The following is an 18,561-nucleotide window of genomic DNA, read 5'->3' as shown; positions in this document are numbered from 1 at the left end:
ATCTACTCTTCACCAAAATATGTGCTGCCGGGCAGCAGCACATTGCTCTGCCTAAGTGCAGTGGTGGCTCCAGCCGAAAATGGCTTCGGCTCATTGCTCACAGGAGAGGGGTTTCTGAGTCCCAGGGGAGCACTGAAATCCTAAATCTGCTTCTGCTGTTAAGAGAAAAATTGATTTTAATGATGGTAATTCCCCTATCTGAATTCTCCTCGGCCTTTCTCTGCAGCGCAGAGAAGGAACTGTTGCCAATTTGCATTACGCTAAGTTAGGCTGTCGTGGCTAAGTAGCGAACTGGTTGACACTCAGTGCTGATGATTGATTTCTCAGGAGACAAAACTTTAAGTGTTACCTCCCCAAGTTCAGGTTTAGTTGGAACTGCAGAAAAGTGTCCACAAACATTAGAGGGAATAATTAGCATAGAAGATTTCTCCTCTTTCCTTTTTCCTTAGGCTGTTTTCTTTTGCCTTTAAGATTCCCAAAACTGTAAAGAGCATTTAGGTCTGCTGAGCCAGCCTGCTGACAACCTCAATATTAATCAGTTGGCTTTCCCCAAGAACTTATCAGCATTATTTTTTCCTTTCAGATGCTCCTTTACATCAAATCAATTTGCCATTGTGCCTTGATGAGTATTTGAAATGGGATAGGCTATTCTGGAGGTGCAGATGTTTACCTTTGCTAGAAACTGAGACTGGTCATGACAGGTAGTTTTTTTGAGTGTGGTGTTACAAGCACCTCTGAAGTGTTGGCAGTGAGCACAGGTATTCCCATGGAAAGGTCTATAATGCCTGGTCAGGTGGCCAGAACCCAAAGAGCATGATTTAGCATGCTATGTGGAAGGAGAGCTCTCTCTGCTGTTATAAAAAATTCTGCACGAACCATTAGTACTTGTAATTGTTATTCTTAAGTCAAATTATATCTGTCCTCCTTCCACCAAGCAGCTGTAAAGGCAAAAAAAATGTGGCGCACTAGCCATGTCTGCTTCCTAGTACAACATCTCCCAAGGAAGTGATCTCTGAAAAGATCCCCTGTGAGCTGCTTTCATAATAATTGCACTTTTTCCTGCCTCCAAGTATCCTGGCTTACTTTGTCAATAGCAGAGATTCATGACTCTACATTAACAGGCTCTGAATCTTATTTGTACCGTGGTCAGGGCAGACACCAATTAACACTTGGCAGGCTCCGAAATCATATACTCCCCATCTGACATTCAAAAGAGCCATTCTCAGTGTTGTATTTTTTTTCTCTTCTGACTTTTGAAGTCGGGAGGAGATCAAACACCCAGATTGGACAGCCGCCTAATACAGCCTCTTTGTAGATTCTTTCCAACACTATTAAAAGAACAAAGACCTGAACACTAATGAATATGAATACCTTAATGTGACACTTCATTGCAGCCACTTGGTGAAGCTGGTAAGATAAATTTAAAAAAATGGCAAGATGAAAGGTAACTTGGTGGGTTGAAGGATTACATGATTATTTTAATTTAGAGATGACTGAGTTCTTTGTTTAAGACTTCATTTATTTGTTCAGAGAAGTTTCTGATATAGTGGCACAGGTAACTAAGTAAGAAGGGACTTGGGAGAAGGCAGGCAGCAGGATGAGGCTTTTTTGCACATTGGAGAAAGTCTGGTTTGGTTCTAGGTAGAGTAGGGTATCATAAATGCTGCAGCTATCAGCAGTATTTCCAAATGCTTTAGTGACCATGTATCTCAGACTCTTCCCACTCTGTGAGCTCTGTTGTGTTTTGGTGTTGTTTTTTTTTTTGTTTGTTTGTTTTTTTTTGACTTACTGGCTTCTGCAGCGGTCACTGGCTTTAGCAACAAAGAGGGAAGAAAAGATTACACTGAAACTGTACAAAATACACATTCAATGTGACATCGTGTTGGAGTCCAGAGTCCTGAAGTCTTCCACTTGTTTTTGTTTGTTTGTTTGTTTGTTTGCTTTGTTGTTGTTTTTCTTATTATTATTATTATTTAATTCTTATTAATCAATTAAATTTATTTATTTATTTCTCCTGGTGTTTCCAAGCGGTGGGAACAACCACACTTAGGGATAAATTCTTTTCTCCTTTTGGTAGCGAGGAAATTTAGTCCTATAATTGCCAGTATATTTAATTGCAGTTAACTGTGTCGAGCCCTTATGGATCAATGCTGGAGCAGTTCTTGTTATTGAAAGGCTGAAGCACATAGCAGCATTCAGCTGCTCGAGAGGGCAAGAAGGACAAATATCGAGCTGGGCAGGCAAAGCTTTTAAAGCAGCACTTACCAGTCCCTCAGATGCACTAGGACATGATGAGCATTAGTGTAGGCTCAGATCATGGCCACAGAAAAGAAACTTCAAGATCCAAATAGAAGAAGAATAGAAGGGTACGTGTTAAACTACACCAGCCTCACGTCCTGAGGTTAAATCAAAGTACATCCTGCTTGTTCACTTGGGACAAAGTAAGAAGCAGAAAGTTTGCTTGGTCACTAGGAAAATCAGATCAGCTTCTTTGTGGTCATATAACTCTACCCACCAGCCCTGATGAAGCCAGGAAGAATCCCATTTTGCAGTGCTCCAACAGGAATGACAAAATTATTAGCAATTAATCCCCTGTTTCATTTAATTTGTTCTTTGAAAGATGCCAGCATCATATTGCACGTGGTAAAATACAGTCAGAGACACCAAGTCACAGCAAATTAGGTCACTGAGATAGGATATAGATCAAAGCATCAATGAGATGTAAGATTGGTTAATATGCCATAAGCTGCTAGACGAACTTCTGCATTGAAATGTGTGATTTGCTGCACCTTCACCAGGGGGATAATTGCTTCTTTAATTATAATTGAAGTGTTTCACGGAGGAGTTTAACTGGAGAGCAGGATGCAGCATGCAGTTTGGTGACCCATTTGAGTTTAAAACATGACATAGTATTTATCCACATCCATGTCTCTAATTAGGAATTAGCGCAAGGAGGAAAGCATCCCTCTGTCAAGAGGCAGACCGAGGTGTTTTGCTGAGTCAAGATGACTGTGACACAGGCTTCATTGAGCTATCATTGCATGGGGAAAACCTGGTGGAAGCTGGAGTCTTCTTTAAATAGGCAGCATCAGGTGGCTGCTCTGTCTAATTGATTATTAATACGACTGCTGTTTGCCTCCTTTCATGAGAGACGCTTATATTTTGCTGCAGTTGTCCCTTAATTGGAAGTTCATGTGTATGCATTTCCATGCAGGTGTGTGTCACTGAGACAGAGTTTATATTCCCAGCAGGAAAACGAGCTTAAAGAGAAAGGGAGGGGAGCAGTTTGTGGGCACAAATACTAATTAGCTGGGAAGCAGCACTGTCCTTTGCAGTGCCTTGCAGCACACAGCTGAATGCCTTCAGGTGTCAGCAGGAGGAAGATGAGGAAGGGGGACATGGGTTCATCTGTGGGAGGAGCACAACTCTTCTTCTCTCTTTTGCTACCAAATTCCACCAGAGGCTTCAACCGTTGGTGCTCCATGCTTATCTCTGCTGCTGGGGTGTGATGCACATTGCTTCTCCTGGATCAAATTAAGAGGGGAAAAACGTGCTCCAGAAGCTCAAAGCAGCTGTTTTATCTTCCAGGACTGATTAAGGTTTATTTACCCAAAGCCTCGAGAGTGGATGCTGATTGATGGGAGGTTTATGTCCATGGTTCAGTGTTGCTGGCACAACAGATTGATGCCCAGATCCTACCTTGACTGTCCTGAGTCAGAGAGGAGCAGGGAGGTGAATAAGCTCTGTGGTGCAAAGGAGCCCTAACTCCTGCTCCAAGGACTGTCTGTTCATTTTGCCCTGCAGAGCTGTTGGATAAGGTCTGCCAGTGCAGGATTGTCCTTCAAAAGCACAGGATAAGGTTCCCTGTATCTATCAGTGTCTGGTCCTGTACATATCAGTTCTTTCTGCAGCCCACTCTATTTTTGGGTGGCAGGGACACTCTTCTGAGAGGCAAGAAACAGCTTACACCCCCCTGCTGGAGAACAGGCTTGCATTTGGGTCTTGTGCTTTCTGGGAAACGCACTGATTACTAGGTTATTTCTTCATTTGTTATGTATTTATATTTACCTTATGCATATTTTTGGAAGCTATGCAGTGTTGGGGGACAGATTTTGGCAGCACCTTTTGATGAAGCTTTGTGTTTAATGTTCCCTACTGGTTCATTTCTGTGGTGTAGAAACCCCTGCTGAGATCTGTAGCTCTTCAGGCAGGACTGAGTTTTTTGAGACCTGAGTTTTCTGTGGTTTCTAACCCTATCCTTTTCCTTTCTAGTGCAGTTCCACTGACACCACTGCAAGTGAGGACAGTGCTTGCTTCTCTGTGAATTAAGCTGTTGTTTGCTTAAATCTCACCACAAGCAAAGATGATCTGGAGAACAGTCACGTTTCTAGTTCCTCCATAAAATATTGCAATGGGAGGTGTTCTGCATGACTGGTAACACACTCTGCTAACCTCTCCTCTCTATGGCTTTTTGTGGTGAAGGTGGCTCTGGGGTACTAGTTTAGCTAACACTAACTCCCTATCCTTCTCATACTGTACTCAGAAAAAGTAGTGTTTTCCATTATACACATTTTTTTGGAAGATATACATGTACAACATGGGATATAGATTTTGGCAGCATTTTTGATGAGGTAGACGAGCATACCTCCAAGCTGCTCCCTTTGAGAAGGTAGCTTCACATCCTGGAGATACTACTCTGTACACATACAGCATTACTCCATCAGGCTCTACTTTGACAAAAACTGATTCTAGGTCCTAATAGCCAAGTCCTCACAGTGCCTGAAGTGTGAGAGTCACCTCTGACAGCAGTTTGTGGAGCTTGAGTTCTCACCAGCATTTACAGCAGTAGTATTTGCTTCAGTCAGCTCTTCTGGCAGTAGCCTGTTCAGATTCAGTGCTGCTGTAGGTGTGAAGAACTATGATGCTTCCATGTTTTAAGAGAAGTGCTTTCAAAATTTGGTCTGTAGAGCACACACATTAGCTGTCACTCAAGAGTTGTTTGATCAGGTTTTGTTGGGGTTTGCTCAGGAATTTCCAGGTGCTTCTAGAGCTGATGTTCTTCTTTCAATAGTGTGCTCCCTGACTGAACATAATCCTGTATGCCTTTAAAAGCAGTAAGGGGAGTTGTTCATGTGACAAGTTCAGAGGGGTCAGGAAAGGGACTACAGTCACCCTCAACATCCTTTTCCCTTATTGAATTTAATGATTGTGAAAAGCATATACCTCCTTCTATCCATCCATCTTCCCATCATGGGCATATTTGAAGTACCACAGACTTCACACAGATAACCCCTTTAAAGCAGTTTCCAAACAAATAACCTGTTTGAAATGGTTTCCAAACAGAAAATCCCCAGTCGCTTTGGGATTTGTGGAGTCCAGCTGCCAAAAATGCCAACCAACACACATGAGCTGTAGCACCTCCATCCTAACGCTTTGTTCCATGCAGAAAAAGGAGCTTAGCATCTCTTGTGGGCCACAGGGCATCCACCATGGGTTTCAGTTCATGATGCCACAATATTTGAATTTATAGCTCCATGACACAAAGTTCTGCACCTGCAATTACCTGAGAGATGCCGTCCTCCTCAGCCTTGGAAGTTTCCTCTGTGAGGCTTTACTTCCCCATTGCACACAAAGTGAAGCTGTAATAGGGCCAGAGACTTCCAGCAGCTGTATGAACCCCCTGTATAGATTTTGGTACTCAGGCAGCAGGCTGGGTGTATGTGCAATTAAGGAAGTGCTTCCACAGCAGGAACACAAATTCCCCATATTGGCAACAGAAACAAAAGAAGCAAAGAACAACTGAACAAAATGTCACTGCAGTTTGCATTTGCCATCTCATTCTCAAGATGTATTTTGCAATCTCTCATTTCTGTAATCTCAGCCTCTTTGGAGGCTAATTTTTTTCTTTTTTTTGTTGTTGTTGCTTTAAAAAAAAAAAAAAAAAAGCAGGTACAGAAATGTATTTCCAGCAACTAGCATGCGAAGGACAGCATTCTCTCATTGCTGGGATGAAAGTGTATGTTTGAAACCAAATCCAAAAGTCAAATAACATTCTTCAAAGAGGCACTCGAGTGTCAATATACCTGAAATAGCTGTTGGCTCGATAGCGCATACGAAAACTGCTAGAGTTTTCTCAGTCTCACTTGGGTATCTTGTACTCTGTCCAAATCAGTAGTTAGCTTCACAAATGTTTTATTCTTACTGCCACACGTAGGGAACATGACCTGAAACACCAGCGCAGCTGGGAGATGAGTTCGAATGCAATCCTGCAGTTCTGGCAAGGCATGGGGAAGGCAGGGTTGCAATCGTTTCACTTCCTGGGATCCTAGCTCATCTTTTATGGAGGCAAATCTCTCACTGCTCCCAGCCATTTGCATCTTGTTTGTTCTGGAGAACTGCCCTCCTGGGTGTTGGAGGGTTTTGCCTGTGCCTGCAGGGGCAGAAGGCTGGCTGTTTTTGGCAGGTGCCCTCAGCTCTGAGGATGAGACTGGGGCAGGTTGGTGTGGGGGAGAGAGCAGGATCCAGGACTTGCACCCTGCTGAATTTCCTTGAGATGGTGAGAGGTGTAAGGAACAACCAGAGAACAAACATCCCATTTCCATCCTTCGTCTCAGAACAGCTGTGCTTCTGCTCCACCAGCTTCTAAAACAGTCACGCATACACAAGTGTGCCAAGAGACTTAAGTACCTGGTAATGCTAGCAACTCGGCACGGCTAAATTTGTGTCAGCAATTAGCCTCCGTAATAGGTTTTTCCGCGTATGTAATCGCTGGTGTGATTTATGTTCTCTGTGTTCGTTTAGCCTTCGCAGGAGCCTGGCCCTGCTTTGCACACCTCAGTCTTTGCTGTGTTATTTCAGGCTGCTGCTGGGAGCATCATGCAGCAGCTCGGCTCTGGCCACAGCTCCGAGGTGCCGCTGTCCCGGTGGCTGCGGGTTTTCTGCTCTCACTCTCATGCTTTTCATGTCGGGTGGCATGTGGCAGGTTCCCTCTGTTAATTAGAACAAATGTGCCAATTATGTTAATGTATCTCCCGATACCAATCAGCGAATAATTAGAGACAACACATCTGTCTCTCACCAGGGAGTGGGATGACAGGAAAAAAAAAAAAAAGAAAGAAAAAAAAAAAAACACACTACAAGGTATGCTGCTCTAAATTAGAGCCGTGTCAGGCTGTGCGTTTCCTCAGCCAGTCACAGGGACGGCAGGGCCTCACAGCAGCAGCTACGTGCAGTGTCGTTGCAGCTGGCAGGAGCCGTGTACCCGTGCAAGGTACTCGCAGAGGGCTGAGCAGCTCTGGCCAGCCACTAGCAAGAGCCAGTTGTGCTCCCCACTTGCCCTCTTTTAGCCTTTGCAGTTGCTGCAGGTCAGAAGTTGCGGTCACACCATTGCAGAGGGTCCTTCTCTTGCTGGTCAGCCTGCAAATGTTTAACAAATAAAAATGTCTTCATTGGAAAATAAAAATAGGAGGAGGAATCTCCTGCTGGCTTTGTTCTGCAGGGCTGGTGTGTGTGAAAAGCCAATTGAGTGTTGTAATTTTCCATAGCTGGCATCGCCAGGACAGAGCACTTACCCCATCCTTCGTGGCAGTGTTGTGGCCAATAACAGGATTCATGGTACAATAAAGAGAAAATGATGCTCAGGCTTATTCTATACATATGCACAGCTAAGCACGTATTTATTAACGGTAGTTGGAGGGACATGCATTTAATGGGATAGACAGAGCTAGGTATCTGTCGAAGATTCTTTGTGACTGTAGCCAGCAAATACATGCTCTCAATATAGAGACAAAAGCAGATATCTGCTTTATAAATGTCTCCAATCATCTACTCTAGAAATGTCTTCTCCAGGGAAGATGCTGGAAAATGGAGACGCAAGAGCAGGATTTGGCCAGACCCTGAAAGACAGGCATCTTGTGGACCTCAAAATGTCCATGGGTATCCTGCTGCATCTCAGTCTGCTCGCCCAGAGGGGTACAGATCTCCAGCACACAAGTGTCTGGTGCTCCTCTGGTCTTGTGTGAGCAGCACGGCTCCCCCAAGGCTCCAGTCACCATCATGCAGGCAGCTGAATTAAACTCAGGATGAGTTCCTGCGTTGACTGGGTTAACAACCTGCTTCAGTGAGGGGGCTGCACCTTGGGGAATGACACGGCATCAAAAGAGATCGTCGCTTTTAACTTCGGTAATACCAGTTTGCATACTTGTCACTCGTAAATCACACTGTCTCACTCCGCTCTGCTCTCTCCTGTTTTGTGTTTGACACCGGATCGGTTCCCATACATGTGGCAAAACAGCCCTGCTCTCACCAGTTCTGGTTACTCAAGAAACAAATCTGGCTCTGGACTGAGGTCCAGCAGTGCTGGGCACTGCAGCCAGTGAGTGAGCAGCTCCAGGAAAAAAAAAAAAAATTAGTCCATTAGTAACTGCAAATATATACTAACAAAATTCTCATTTACATGTTGTAGTGTGTTTTAATTAGGTAACGTTTGTACAAGGACTGAAGGAGAAAACAAAACATAAGAGCTAATTAGTGCTGGAGTGGTGTGCTCTTTTCGCATTGCTCTTTATACTGATGTGTATGAAAGGAGTCTCCCTTCTCGTGTCATCTCAGCCATCTTTTCTTCAGTTCCTCCCATCAGATTTCATGATATTTTGCTACGTGAACAGACTTGTGGCATCATGAAAACCCAGATACCCAGAAGAAGAAGGAATTAGATGAGTTAAAGGATGTCTAGCAAAAGAGATGGGGTTTAGACACACGCACACAGTACTGATGTACTGGCAAAACAGATTTTTCAGAGAAAAAAAAAAAAAGAAAAAAGACATCCTGTTGTTCTGCAAGCTTAATGTTTTATTGTTAACAAATTCTGCAAGCCATTAGGTGAAAAGGATCTTTTTCCCAAGCGATTTGATGAAGAGCCAGAGGCAGTATACTGAATTATGTAGAGCCTTTTTTTTTTTCCTGATATTGGCAACTCTTATTTTCATATCCTCTTCAGTTTTCTTGCAGGGATGAAAGGGAATTTAATGCTCATAGCTTTAATTTTGTCTAATCAGCTGAGACCCAGGCTGAATATGCATGCCTGTGCTTTTGTGGAGAGAGAGAGGGAGTGTTGCAGAATGCTGGTATTTATTGAGTACAGAGCCTTTGGGTAGTGGCAAGGGGTGCTGGTGTATATACTTGCGTGAGCATACCGGGAAAATGTTGAACTGAGCCTCAGACCATGGTGTAAACATGGTCCTGTCTTGACTGATGTCCCAGTGTCCTCATCGTGCAGAGCACAGAAAAAGGGTTGGTGGATGTGGAGGGGGCACACAGCCCTGGCAGTGCGTGTAGCATCTTTTGGAGTCCTAGTACAAGGCTGCACTCTGTCCCAGAAACAAATAATGGTATTGGAAAACAAGAAAGACATTTGGTCTGTGTGAGAGGCAGGGGTTAAGGAGCAGCCTTCCGCTGGAGGAGACGCGAGCTGCTGGCTTGTTTTTCAGTCTCAGATGCATGCGGACTTGACCTGTGGGTGAGCAAGGAGCTAGACGTTGCCATTGACTGAACAAAAATCTGTCTGTCTTGATTATACCTGAGAGCAGTTCAGATTCAGGAAAGGAGGAAGAACAATTTCAGCCACCCTGGCAAGGAAAACCAGGTTATTCACTAAGAGCTTGCATCTTCCAGGGCAGATAAAATGTGAATGCTGCAGTGATAGAAACACAGCTTCACATTTTATGTCTTTCTCTTCCTCCCCTGTTTCCTGTCCATTTCTACAGCCCTTTTTGCATCATGAGTTTTGGGTTGATTTCAGGATACGCGAATGCTCAGGCAGTGCATCAAAGTGGGCTTTGCAAAAGCAGGTCTTGGCAGTTAGCACCTCTCGGGCCCAGCGGGCTGATTTTGTTTATATTTTCCTTCCTTTCATTAACTCTGGGCACAAGCTGAAATGATCCAGTGACATGAAGGCCCTGCTTTGATCCATCCAGGGCGCCGGTCCCTTCCTTCAGAGCATGCCCGGTTCAAAGGAAAGTGAGCTACTAGGTTCCAGCCAAATTACATTAGGGTGGCTCGCAGCAGTCAGCTGGGGTATAATAAGGTGTTTCTTTAGGAAGGCAATAAAAGGAACATTGTCAGAATTTAAAAACATATGTAAAATATTTTTCTGTATAACCAAGGAAATAACGCTTTATTAATACATATATACATGGCTTAAATAAAGAAAGGAGATAATTAAGCACTGATGTAGGCTTTGTAAGCCCCTATTTCCTTGGTAACTATCTCTGTTTCGTTCAATCCTCACTGCAGCAAAACAATATCATGCAAGTACGTGTAAGTGCACGTAGACTGAAAAATATTGATGTGTCTGCAGTCTGTTAGCGTGACCTACTCTGGCATAGGGTCTCCCTGTGGTAGACCCTGTGCAGGTACGTACAGGGTTACTGCGTTATTAGTTAAGATGTAGAAAAGAACGGGTGAGACCTGGGCTGCTTTAGGGTTACCAATAGTATAAGAGAATTTTCTCCTTGTAGATATAGTCCCAAGGTATCGTATTCCACATTTGTGCCTCAGACTCTGAAGGTATAGCTCAGCTATTTCTCTCTACCCAGCAGCTCTGCACTCTGAACAGGCACTGATATTTTGCAGGCAAGGCATGGCAAGTATTGGGTGGGAAGGTGGGAGGGAAGAGGGCCTAAATGGAAAGACAGGTGTGAGTGCTGCTCTCCCATGTTGCTGCCACGGTGTTTTATTTCAGCTGGCAGCATGCAACAGGCGAGTCCTTCATAGTGCAACTTGACTCGTAGAGCTCTCTGGGATGAGCGTAAAAATCACAGGTACTGTGCTTGTTGTGGTGTGACTGCATGCTGACTCGCTGCCTCCCCTCCCACCCTTTGAAACCCCCAGGTGGAGTGGCTGAAGAACGAAGAGGTGATTGATCCCGTGGAAGACCGAAATTTTTACATCACCATTGATCACAACCTGATCATCAAGCAAGCCCGGCTTTCTGACACAGCCAACTACACCTGTGTCGCCAAAAACATCGTGGCCAAAAGGAAAAGCACTACAGCGACTGTGATCGTATACGGTGAGTGATGCCTTGTCCTGCTGCATGAGTGGATGTTCAGGAGGGACACTCCTAGAGATGGAAGATGCCTGTGTGTAACTTTTACTGCAGTCCGTGACCGGACTGGTCCTCCTGGGCTGCCTGGGGACTTGCAGCCACGTATAGGGGTTGCAGTCAGAGCTCAGTACTGGAAACACTCAGGACAGGACTGATGGCTTGGCTTTTTGGTGACAGAGGACAGTGTTAAAGGGGGACCAGGCACCTACACAAATGCTGGTTGTCTGATTGAAGAGAGAGCAGGCACTTCCCTTGCCTTAACACATGCCAGCAAATAACCATGGGGGCGTTTCCTCCAGCAAGAGCATCCGAGATTTTGCTTTCTACCCATGCATTTCATTTTCTTGGTGACGTTTTTCAGAAATAAGAGTAAAACCAAAAGGAAGTTTGTGCTTCCAGGTACTGGTGTTGGAGCTCAGCAGAATCACTCATCAGCTTATGCCTCTTTTTTTTTTCTGTCTACTACCAAAGCGTACTGTGATGTCTCAGGGCAAATTAGGAAAGCACTCTGGGGCTGCAGTTCACAGTCACACAATCTGGCTTAAAAATAAACATCAAGGGAGCATGAAGCATCAGTTAGCATTATTCTATATCTGCCTCCACAGCCCCGATCTAGTATTGAGGTTGGCCTTGCTTTGGCTGGGGAGGGGCTGGACCAGATGCTTTCCTGGGGTCTCCTCCAGCCTTACTCTGCCCCACCAGCCTGAGCCACTGCCCCCACAAAATCATTGCCACGATGCCTCCCAAGCTGGGGTATCCAGCAAAACAAAAACCTGCTCTGACAACGTGCCAGCTGACTGTCCTGGTGTTCCTTACAATCAGCTTAATTATAGGATAGACAAGTAGGAAGAAATCCCTATGATTATCCCTAATATTCATTTCATATTCAGGGTAGCAGTTAGATTTAATTGTGAGCAGTTGCTTCCCTGAAGTTACAATGAGGGCCTTTTAGTTCAGTTTTTATAGAAAACCGGCTGAATTGAGTTGATTAGCAGCGTTTGTGATATTGAGGGATGGACCTTGCAATAGCACTGCGCTTTGTAACTGTGATGAATGCAGAGAGATGTAGGCATGCTGCAACTCTTCCTCATTCACATACAGTATTTTTTTGAACAGTGCAGTCAAGAGACATATGTAGAGGAGCAGTCATTTGTATGGTTTTTGCTACTAGAGCTGCTTAAGGCTTATGTTGTTTCACAGACATTTGGGGGCTGGGGAGTCTGAACAGTCAATATGTTACCCATACCCTGATGATGGCATTATTAAATAGAGCAGCACAGCTCCCCGTTCATCCATTCGTCCATCCATCCTGAAACTGGGTGGAAAAGAAAGTCAGCATAAATATCTTCCCAAAGCCCAAAAATAAAAATTTAGTCTAAATTCACTCCGAGCACCTTAAATAGCTTTCATAGCAGTGCTGGGACGTTCATATGCACCAGCTATTCTATAGAGGGGTGAGTGAAGTTGCCCTGACATCCTGAAATCACCCTCTGGAAAGGAAGGAGAGAGAAATCATCATTTCCTTCTCTGCCTGTTCAAAGCACAGGTATGTCAGTGTGCACAGATGATGGGTACATCCAAGAACGAGCTGCAGTGCGGGTTATCTCCCAGATGGATTTCATGTGCTGTCACACTCTTGCCTCTTGCTTTTCAGTGAATGGTGGCTGGTCTACCTGGACGGAGTGGTCAGTGTGCAACAGCAGATGCGGGAGAGGCTTTCAGAAGCGCACCAGGACATGCACCAACCCTGCCCCACTCAACGGCGGTGCCTTCTGCGAGGGCCAAAGCGTTCAGAAAATAGCTTGCACCACCCTGTGTCCAGGTTCAGTATGAACAGAACTTAGCCCTAGATATGTATATATATTTTCTAAACTAGTCAGTCCAGGAGAAGACTGCTAGTTAGAAAAGCCTCCTTCTCTTTATTAATAAATCCAACATTTCAGTAAATGAGTATGAAATTATGTTATGTAAATAGATAAAATAGTGAGCACATTACATCAAGCAGTAGGAGATTCGGTCCCACTTTTGCATGCAGCTTGCAATGCTGTCTCAGCCCTGGTAATCTGGGGGATTTGGAGAACATTCAGAGCTTCAGACTGTGGGAGATAAAGGTTGAAAGCTCTGGAAGAAGACTGAAATTTGAGTACAGAAAGTGACTGTGATGTAAATATATTTGCAATGTCTGTTCAGTCCAGCTGTCGCAGCAAGTGGACCATTTGAGAGACATCTGGCTGCAGATGACAAATTTGGGGCATATTTACCTGACTTCAGACACAAAGACATTTATACTAGAAAGAGATCTACGTTCATGCCCTTAAAAAGGGATTTAAATGTAACAGTCTAAAAAATACAAAATTGTTTCAGGGGACACAAGGTAGTTGGTGGCTTTTCCATGACAACATCCTACCATCTGTCCTATCATCCAGTGTCCTCCTGTGTCAGCAGCCCCACTGAAACCAGTGGCATTACTGTTTGAATAAGGTCATCTTCAGCTTTTGAAGTTTGGCTATCCAAATCTGGGTCTGGGTGGGTGAAAAGAGATGAAAATTTCCTTGCTGATTCTTATTTGAGGTGACAGACTCCTGGCTCAGGAGTCTCCATCACTGAAATAATTTCATAATTAGTTCTTTGGCTATTTCAATTTTTACTTTTGAAAATCAATTGCAGGATTTAGAAAGGTGCTAAATATATTCCTGATTTTACTCATGTGAAATACATCAGTGCCTTTAGATTTTTTTTTAATATAAAATATTTAACATTAAATATCTTCCTAGCAGAGAAGAACTTCTGGCCAAGTTTAATTTTAACCTCTGTTAAAAAAAATAAATTAAAAAAAATCACAGATTGCCAACTTGATGTTTGTCTTCTCATACGCTTTGTGCGCAGAAAAACTGCTGACATGTTTCTGAAAAGGGAGGGGAAAGAGCAGAAATGGGTCTGGGGCAGAAATATGACTTGTAAAAATAGAAGCTGGCTCCATTCTGGGTCAGGCATTGGTACGATTTAGGGTCTCCAGCACTGCTGGGATGGCTGAAAGCTGTAGTTTGGCTTATCCCCCTAATGTCTCGTATCCTTTCCTTGTCTCAGTGGATGGCAAGTGGACGTCCTGGAGCAAGTGGTCCACGTGTGGCACGGAGTGCACCCACTGGCGCCGGAGGGAGTGCACGGCCCCGGCACCGAAGAATGGGGGGAAGGACTGCGAGGGGCTGGTGCTGCAGTCCAAGAACTGCACGGATGGGCTCTGCATGCAGGGTAAGTGCTGCCATGCCGGCTTTGGGGTCTGGGAAATATGTGGCTGTGGAAAAACCTGCTAGGTGTTTTGTTATTAAATGTCTCCTGCTAGCTGGAGCTGCTGTGTCATCCTGTTATTAGGAGATTAATAGTATTATCAGTAATGTGGCTCAAAACAGACAGCAGCAACCCACTTGTGATGCTGCATAACTGTGCTGCCCAGGTGTTGTTTGTCCTGGGGAGGTGCAGAGCTCTGTCACTCACTGTGAGATAAGATCTGGGGAAAAGATGGCACACGAATGGCAGAAAAAGGTACACGTGCACCTGGACCACAAAGGGAAGCAGTCTATGTAACCATTTCAGCTCCTGCATTATAAACTCAAGCCTTTAACAAGAATGGTGCTTACGATCCCTTTCTATTCCCTGCTTTATAGCTGCAGGTCATAAACTGTTCTCTTCTGGACCTCATATGTCCTTGGCCTATGAAGAGATGCTTAAGTGGAAAAATACAGGAAAGTTCTTTGTGCTGTTCTTCCCCACCTGTCATACACAAACTTGCCAACAGCCCATACTGGCTAGCAATATCTAGAATAAAAGTTGATCCCCTGCAAGAAAATTTTCTTCCCTTCCTCAAAGTCAGATATTCAGTTGTGGCACACAAGATCTTTGAGCCTGTGGAGGAGAATCATTTTCTTGATTCTCTTCCCTTGGAGCCTATACTGTGATTCTGACGTTTGTTTACAAAGAACTAGTCTTTCCTGTCCCATCTTAAAAATGAAGACACTCCTTTCTGCGGGTGCATTGAAACTTCCTTTAGCATTTTGTTAGCAAAATAGCCTGAGTACAACAGTGATCGTGTCTCTCTGCAGTACATCACACTTCCTCCTTCTCTGTTGAGCCTCAGCTCTTCATTGCACAAAGAGTTGTGGTTGTCACCATCCAGTATCTACGTGTCCAGATCATAAAATGCTTTTAGTTTTTTCATGAAACAGGAGTCAGGGATTTTTGTGCTCTCCGACAGGTTACTTGTGACTGAAATAGTCAAAATGTCACCAAAGTGACACCATTAACTACTAAATAGGTTTACCTCTTGAATAAGTGCTGCGTAGGTGCTACTGTCCTGGTGGCAATCTCTCAAGCTAGCCTATGTCACAGCATTTTGCTCTGAGGTTTCCAGATGTACAAAAACCACTTTTCCACCGTGGCTTGCACAAACACTTTCATCATGTTAAAAATTACTAGTCAATGTCAACAGCATAAAAAAAAACTATAATTCCTCGATGTTTGTTTTTATGGGGAAGATAGAAAGATTCAGAGCTCCTCTCTTTTTATTTTCTAAAGATAAGAAAAAAAAATCCAGCCACATCTTATTATAAAACACCTTTGTGACTTTTATAGTGAGGAAGCTAACGTACCCCCTAGCTCCAGTGGTATGAATAAGTCATTATGCTAAATTAGGAAGAAAAGATACATCCCCTCTACAGAAGAGCTCTTTACTATCAGTTTATATTTAGACAGGTGTATGTCATCTTTGTGTATGTGCATAAAGAGAGCCATTTAAGCAGAAATCTGCTGGAAGAATAGATATAATGGTACAGCAGAATAAAAGCCCTGTAGGGATCTCATTTATCTGTTGATGGTATATTGCATTTTATTTGTGAAAGTGGATGCTGAGTATAAAGCAGAGATCTTCAGTGGGAGAGAGGGTGAGGCTATAGTGAATCTTATTCTGCTTCATATATATGTATATAAAAAATGGTAATGAAAAATATACAGTCACATATTGACCCGCTTGGCTCCAGGGGCTGTGATCATCTTTCAGTGTTGGAATTTAATGGCAGTGTTTTAATGGTGTCTTTATACTCGTGGGGCTTCATACACCTGTAAAACTTACAGTCCTGCTCCCTGATCCATCACTGCTGAGAAGATTGATTTGCTGTACTTTATGGCAGCGTGCCTGCCATTCCCTCTCTTTCTTTCTTACTTTCATTCTCCCTTGCAGTTTATGCAAAGCCATTCTGACCACTTTGCATTTTTGCTGGTGTGGGTCTGGATTCATAGCAGATCTGCCCGCTAAGCTAAGAGTAAACACAGAACTCTTTTAATTCCTAAAACACCACGTATCTTTCCACATTATTTGAGGCTGGTGAGGGCTGTCCTGGAGCTGATATCTCCCCCAGTTTGGGGATCTCTGGATCCACCGCAGACTTCAAAACCTTCATGCTGGTGGGTCCCCTGTGGCACAAGTAGAGCAATGGCCACCAGCCCTCTGTGGCCATAGCCCTCCAGGAGCTGTGCTGGCTGGCTGTTGATCTGCCCCAAGGCCAAATCCTGCCCCTAGGTGCCCTGGTGCTTCCTCATCAGTGTCAGAATTTAGTGCCAGCTTGAAGGTTAGCTCTCACGCTGTGGAGATGTAGCTGGGATCAAAGAATTAGTAGATGCCCTCTCTAACCACTAGGCTGTTGCTTTGACAAAAACTCACTTGTAAACATATATCTCTATATAGCTGTATATAAAAGATATCCTGGAAAACATTGGGCTGAATGAGTCTAATTTGCAAGCCCTTTCTTTTCCAGTCTATTATTCACTATGGTAGCATCAGCTGGATAAATCAATAAGCTCTTTCATCAGACTGCCCCTGCTCCAGCAAAGAGCAGCAGTCTGCACCACTATTGATTTCTGTGGGGATAAAAACTGTGGAGCTTTCTCCATCCCTTGTAATTACAGTATTTTACACCCAAAGCTTCAGTTTGTGCTTACCACTAACTGTGGCATTTCTCGTGCAACTCTGCTGTCACATTTATTCAGACTAATGATCTTGCTAGTACACACATACACTCCCTTATTCAGTAGTTAGTATTTTTCTGTTAACATGAAAGGATGAACAGTCATTAAACTAGAGAGCCTGCAGAGAGGCAGAAGGCTGAACTGAAGAAGAAAAGCAGCTCTAGTGAAAATTTAGGGCGGTCATTACTATTTTAAGTTTCCAAATACACAATATTGCCTAGCAGGTCCTGTTATAACAATTTTGTAATTCCCATAATAGCATTAGTATGATCTTCTGGAACAAAATATGCTGTAGGTGTAGGAAGAATTGGCTGGTTACCACCCCCACTAGTTGCATTATTGCCTCCATAGTTGCATTATTTTCCATTTGAAGTCTGAGAACTGCGGTAAATACTTCGGTGCAATGAGCAACACTTTTAAAGGCACACACTGCATCTCACAGGGGATCTCTATATGCTGGATTGCTGCAATTAGCCCTCTCCTCATCCTGTTTAATGACTTGTGGGTGTTCTGTGCGGACACCAAGCAAGCACAGCACTGCATGGCTGGCTTGCTTTTCAGCACAAACAGTTCCCTTCTGGGGATCACATTGGCTAAGATCAAACATATTAGCTGCTGTATCAGGCATGTCCATACTCAGAGCATGTCACCTACATCCTCTCTGCTGAGGATCTGAAGTGACAGCGTTCAAGTCTCTTCTCCCTGTCCTGAATAAATAAATAAGAAAGCCTGTAGACATGAGCATGGTGCCTGTCCGTCCTAGTAAAGCATGTCTTTTCTGAAATCATGCCTCTGATGGATGAGTTGGCACCAGCATGGTCAGTAGATAACCAGTGTCCATTCCTCAGCTCGCTCTCAGCTTTCACAAACCACTATGGCTTTTCATAAAAGGCTGGCTAAGCTGTGCTTTCAATTTTGTTTCAAAACAGCGTTAGCTGTCTTACAGCAGCAAGGTAATACTGAAGAAGCACATGCCACTTGAGGACTATAGAATATATAGTTCCGTAAATAGCGCTGTCGTTCTGTGTAGTAAAAACTGTTCACTTTATACCATCTCGTAATACGAAGTACAAACCCATCATTTAATAGGGCTAAAAGGAAATTTCCACTGGTCAAGTGTAATCAGATCCAATGTAGGCTTTTCCTTTGGATTTAAATAAATTAGCATGAAAAGATTGAGGCTGGCTACTGTCAATTAAAGAATGGAAGAAAAGATTCGAAACATCTTCACCTGTCAGTATGGGCGATCTAAGTATTGGATACACCCCTTGAGAAAAGGCAGCTATAGCATGGAGAAGATGCTATTATCAGACCTATTTTAACATTTCATGTTGAAAAAGGCTGCCTACTAGTCAAGAGTGATACTTCTTTTGGTTGCTTCTGTTACTTCTTTAGTTGCCAAATCCTTTGCAATCTTTATCTGAAAGGCAGGGTAA

General features: G+C 43.7%; 1 protein-coding gene across 8 annotated transcripts in view; it reads left to right on the top strand.

Moving 5' to 3' along the window:
* UNC5C (unc-5 netrin receptor C) overlaps nucleotides 1-18,561 on the top strand; it is a 371,609-nt gene that overhangs the window by 314,656 nt on the left and 38,392 nt on the right. For all 8 annotated transcript variants that reach the window (XM_084516955.1, XM_084516962.1, XM_084516959.1 and 5 more), the window contains 3 exons: nucleotides 10,891-11,071; nucleotides 12,762-12,929; nucleotides 14,195-14,359. In XM_084516955.1, the coding sequence (XP_084373081.1) occupies nucleotides 10,891-11,071; nucleotides 12,762-12,929; nucleotides 14,195-14,359 (514 nt within the window). The remainder of the gene's footprint in view (nucleotides 1-10,890; nucleotides 11,072-12,761; nucleotides 12,930-14,194; nucleotides 14,360-18,561) is intronic.

This window comes from Aythya ferina (genome assembly GCF_964211825.1).
Source record: "Aythya ferina genome assembly, chromosome: 4".
NCBI classification, from domain to species: Eukaryota; Metazoa; Chordata; class Aves; order Anseriformes; family Anatidae; genus Aythya; species Aythya ferina.
This window is presented reverse-complemented; position numbering and strand designations above follow the sequence as displayed.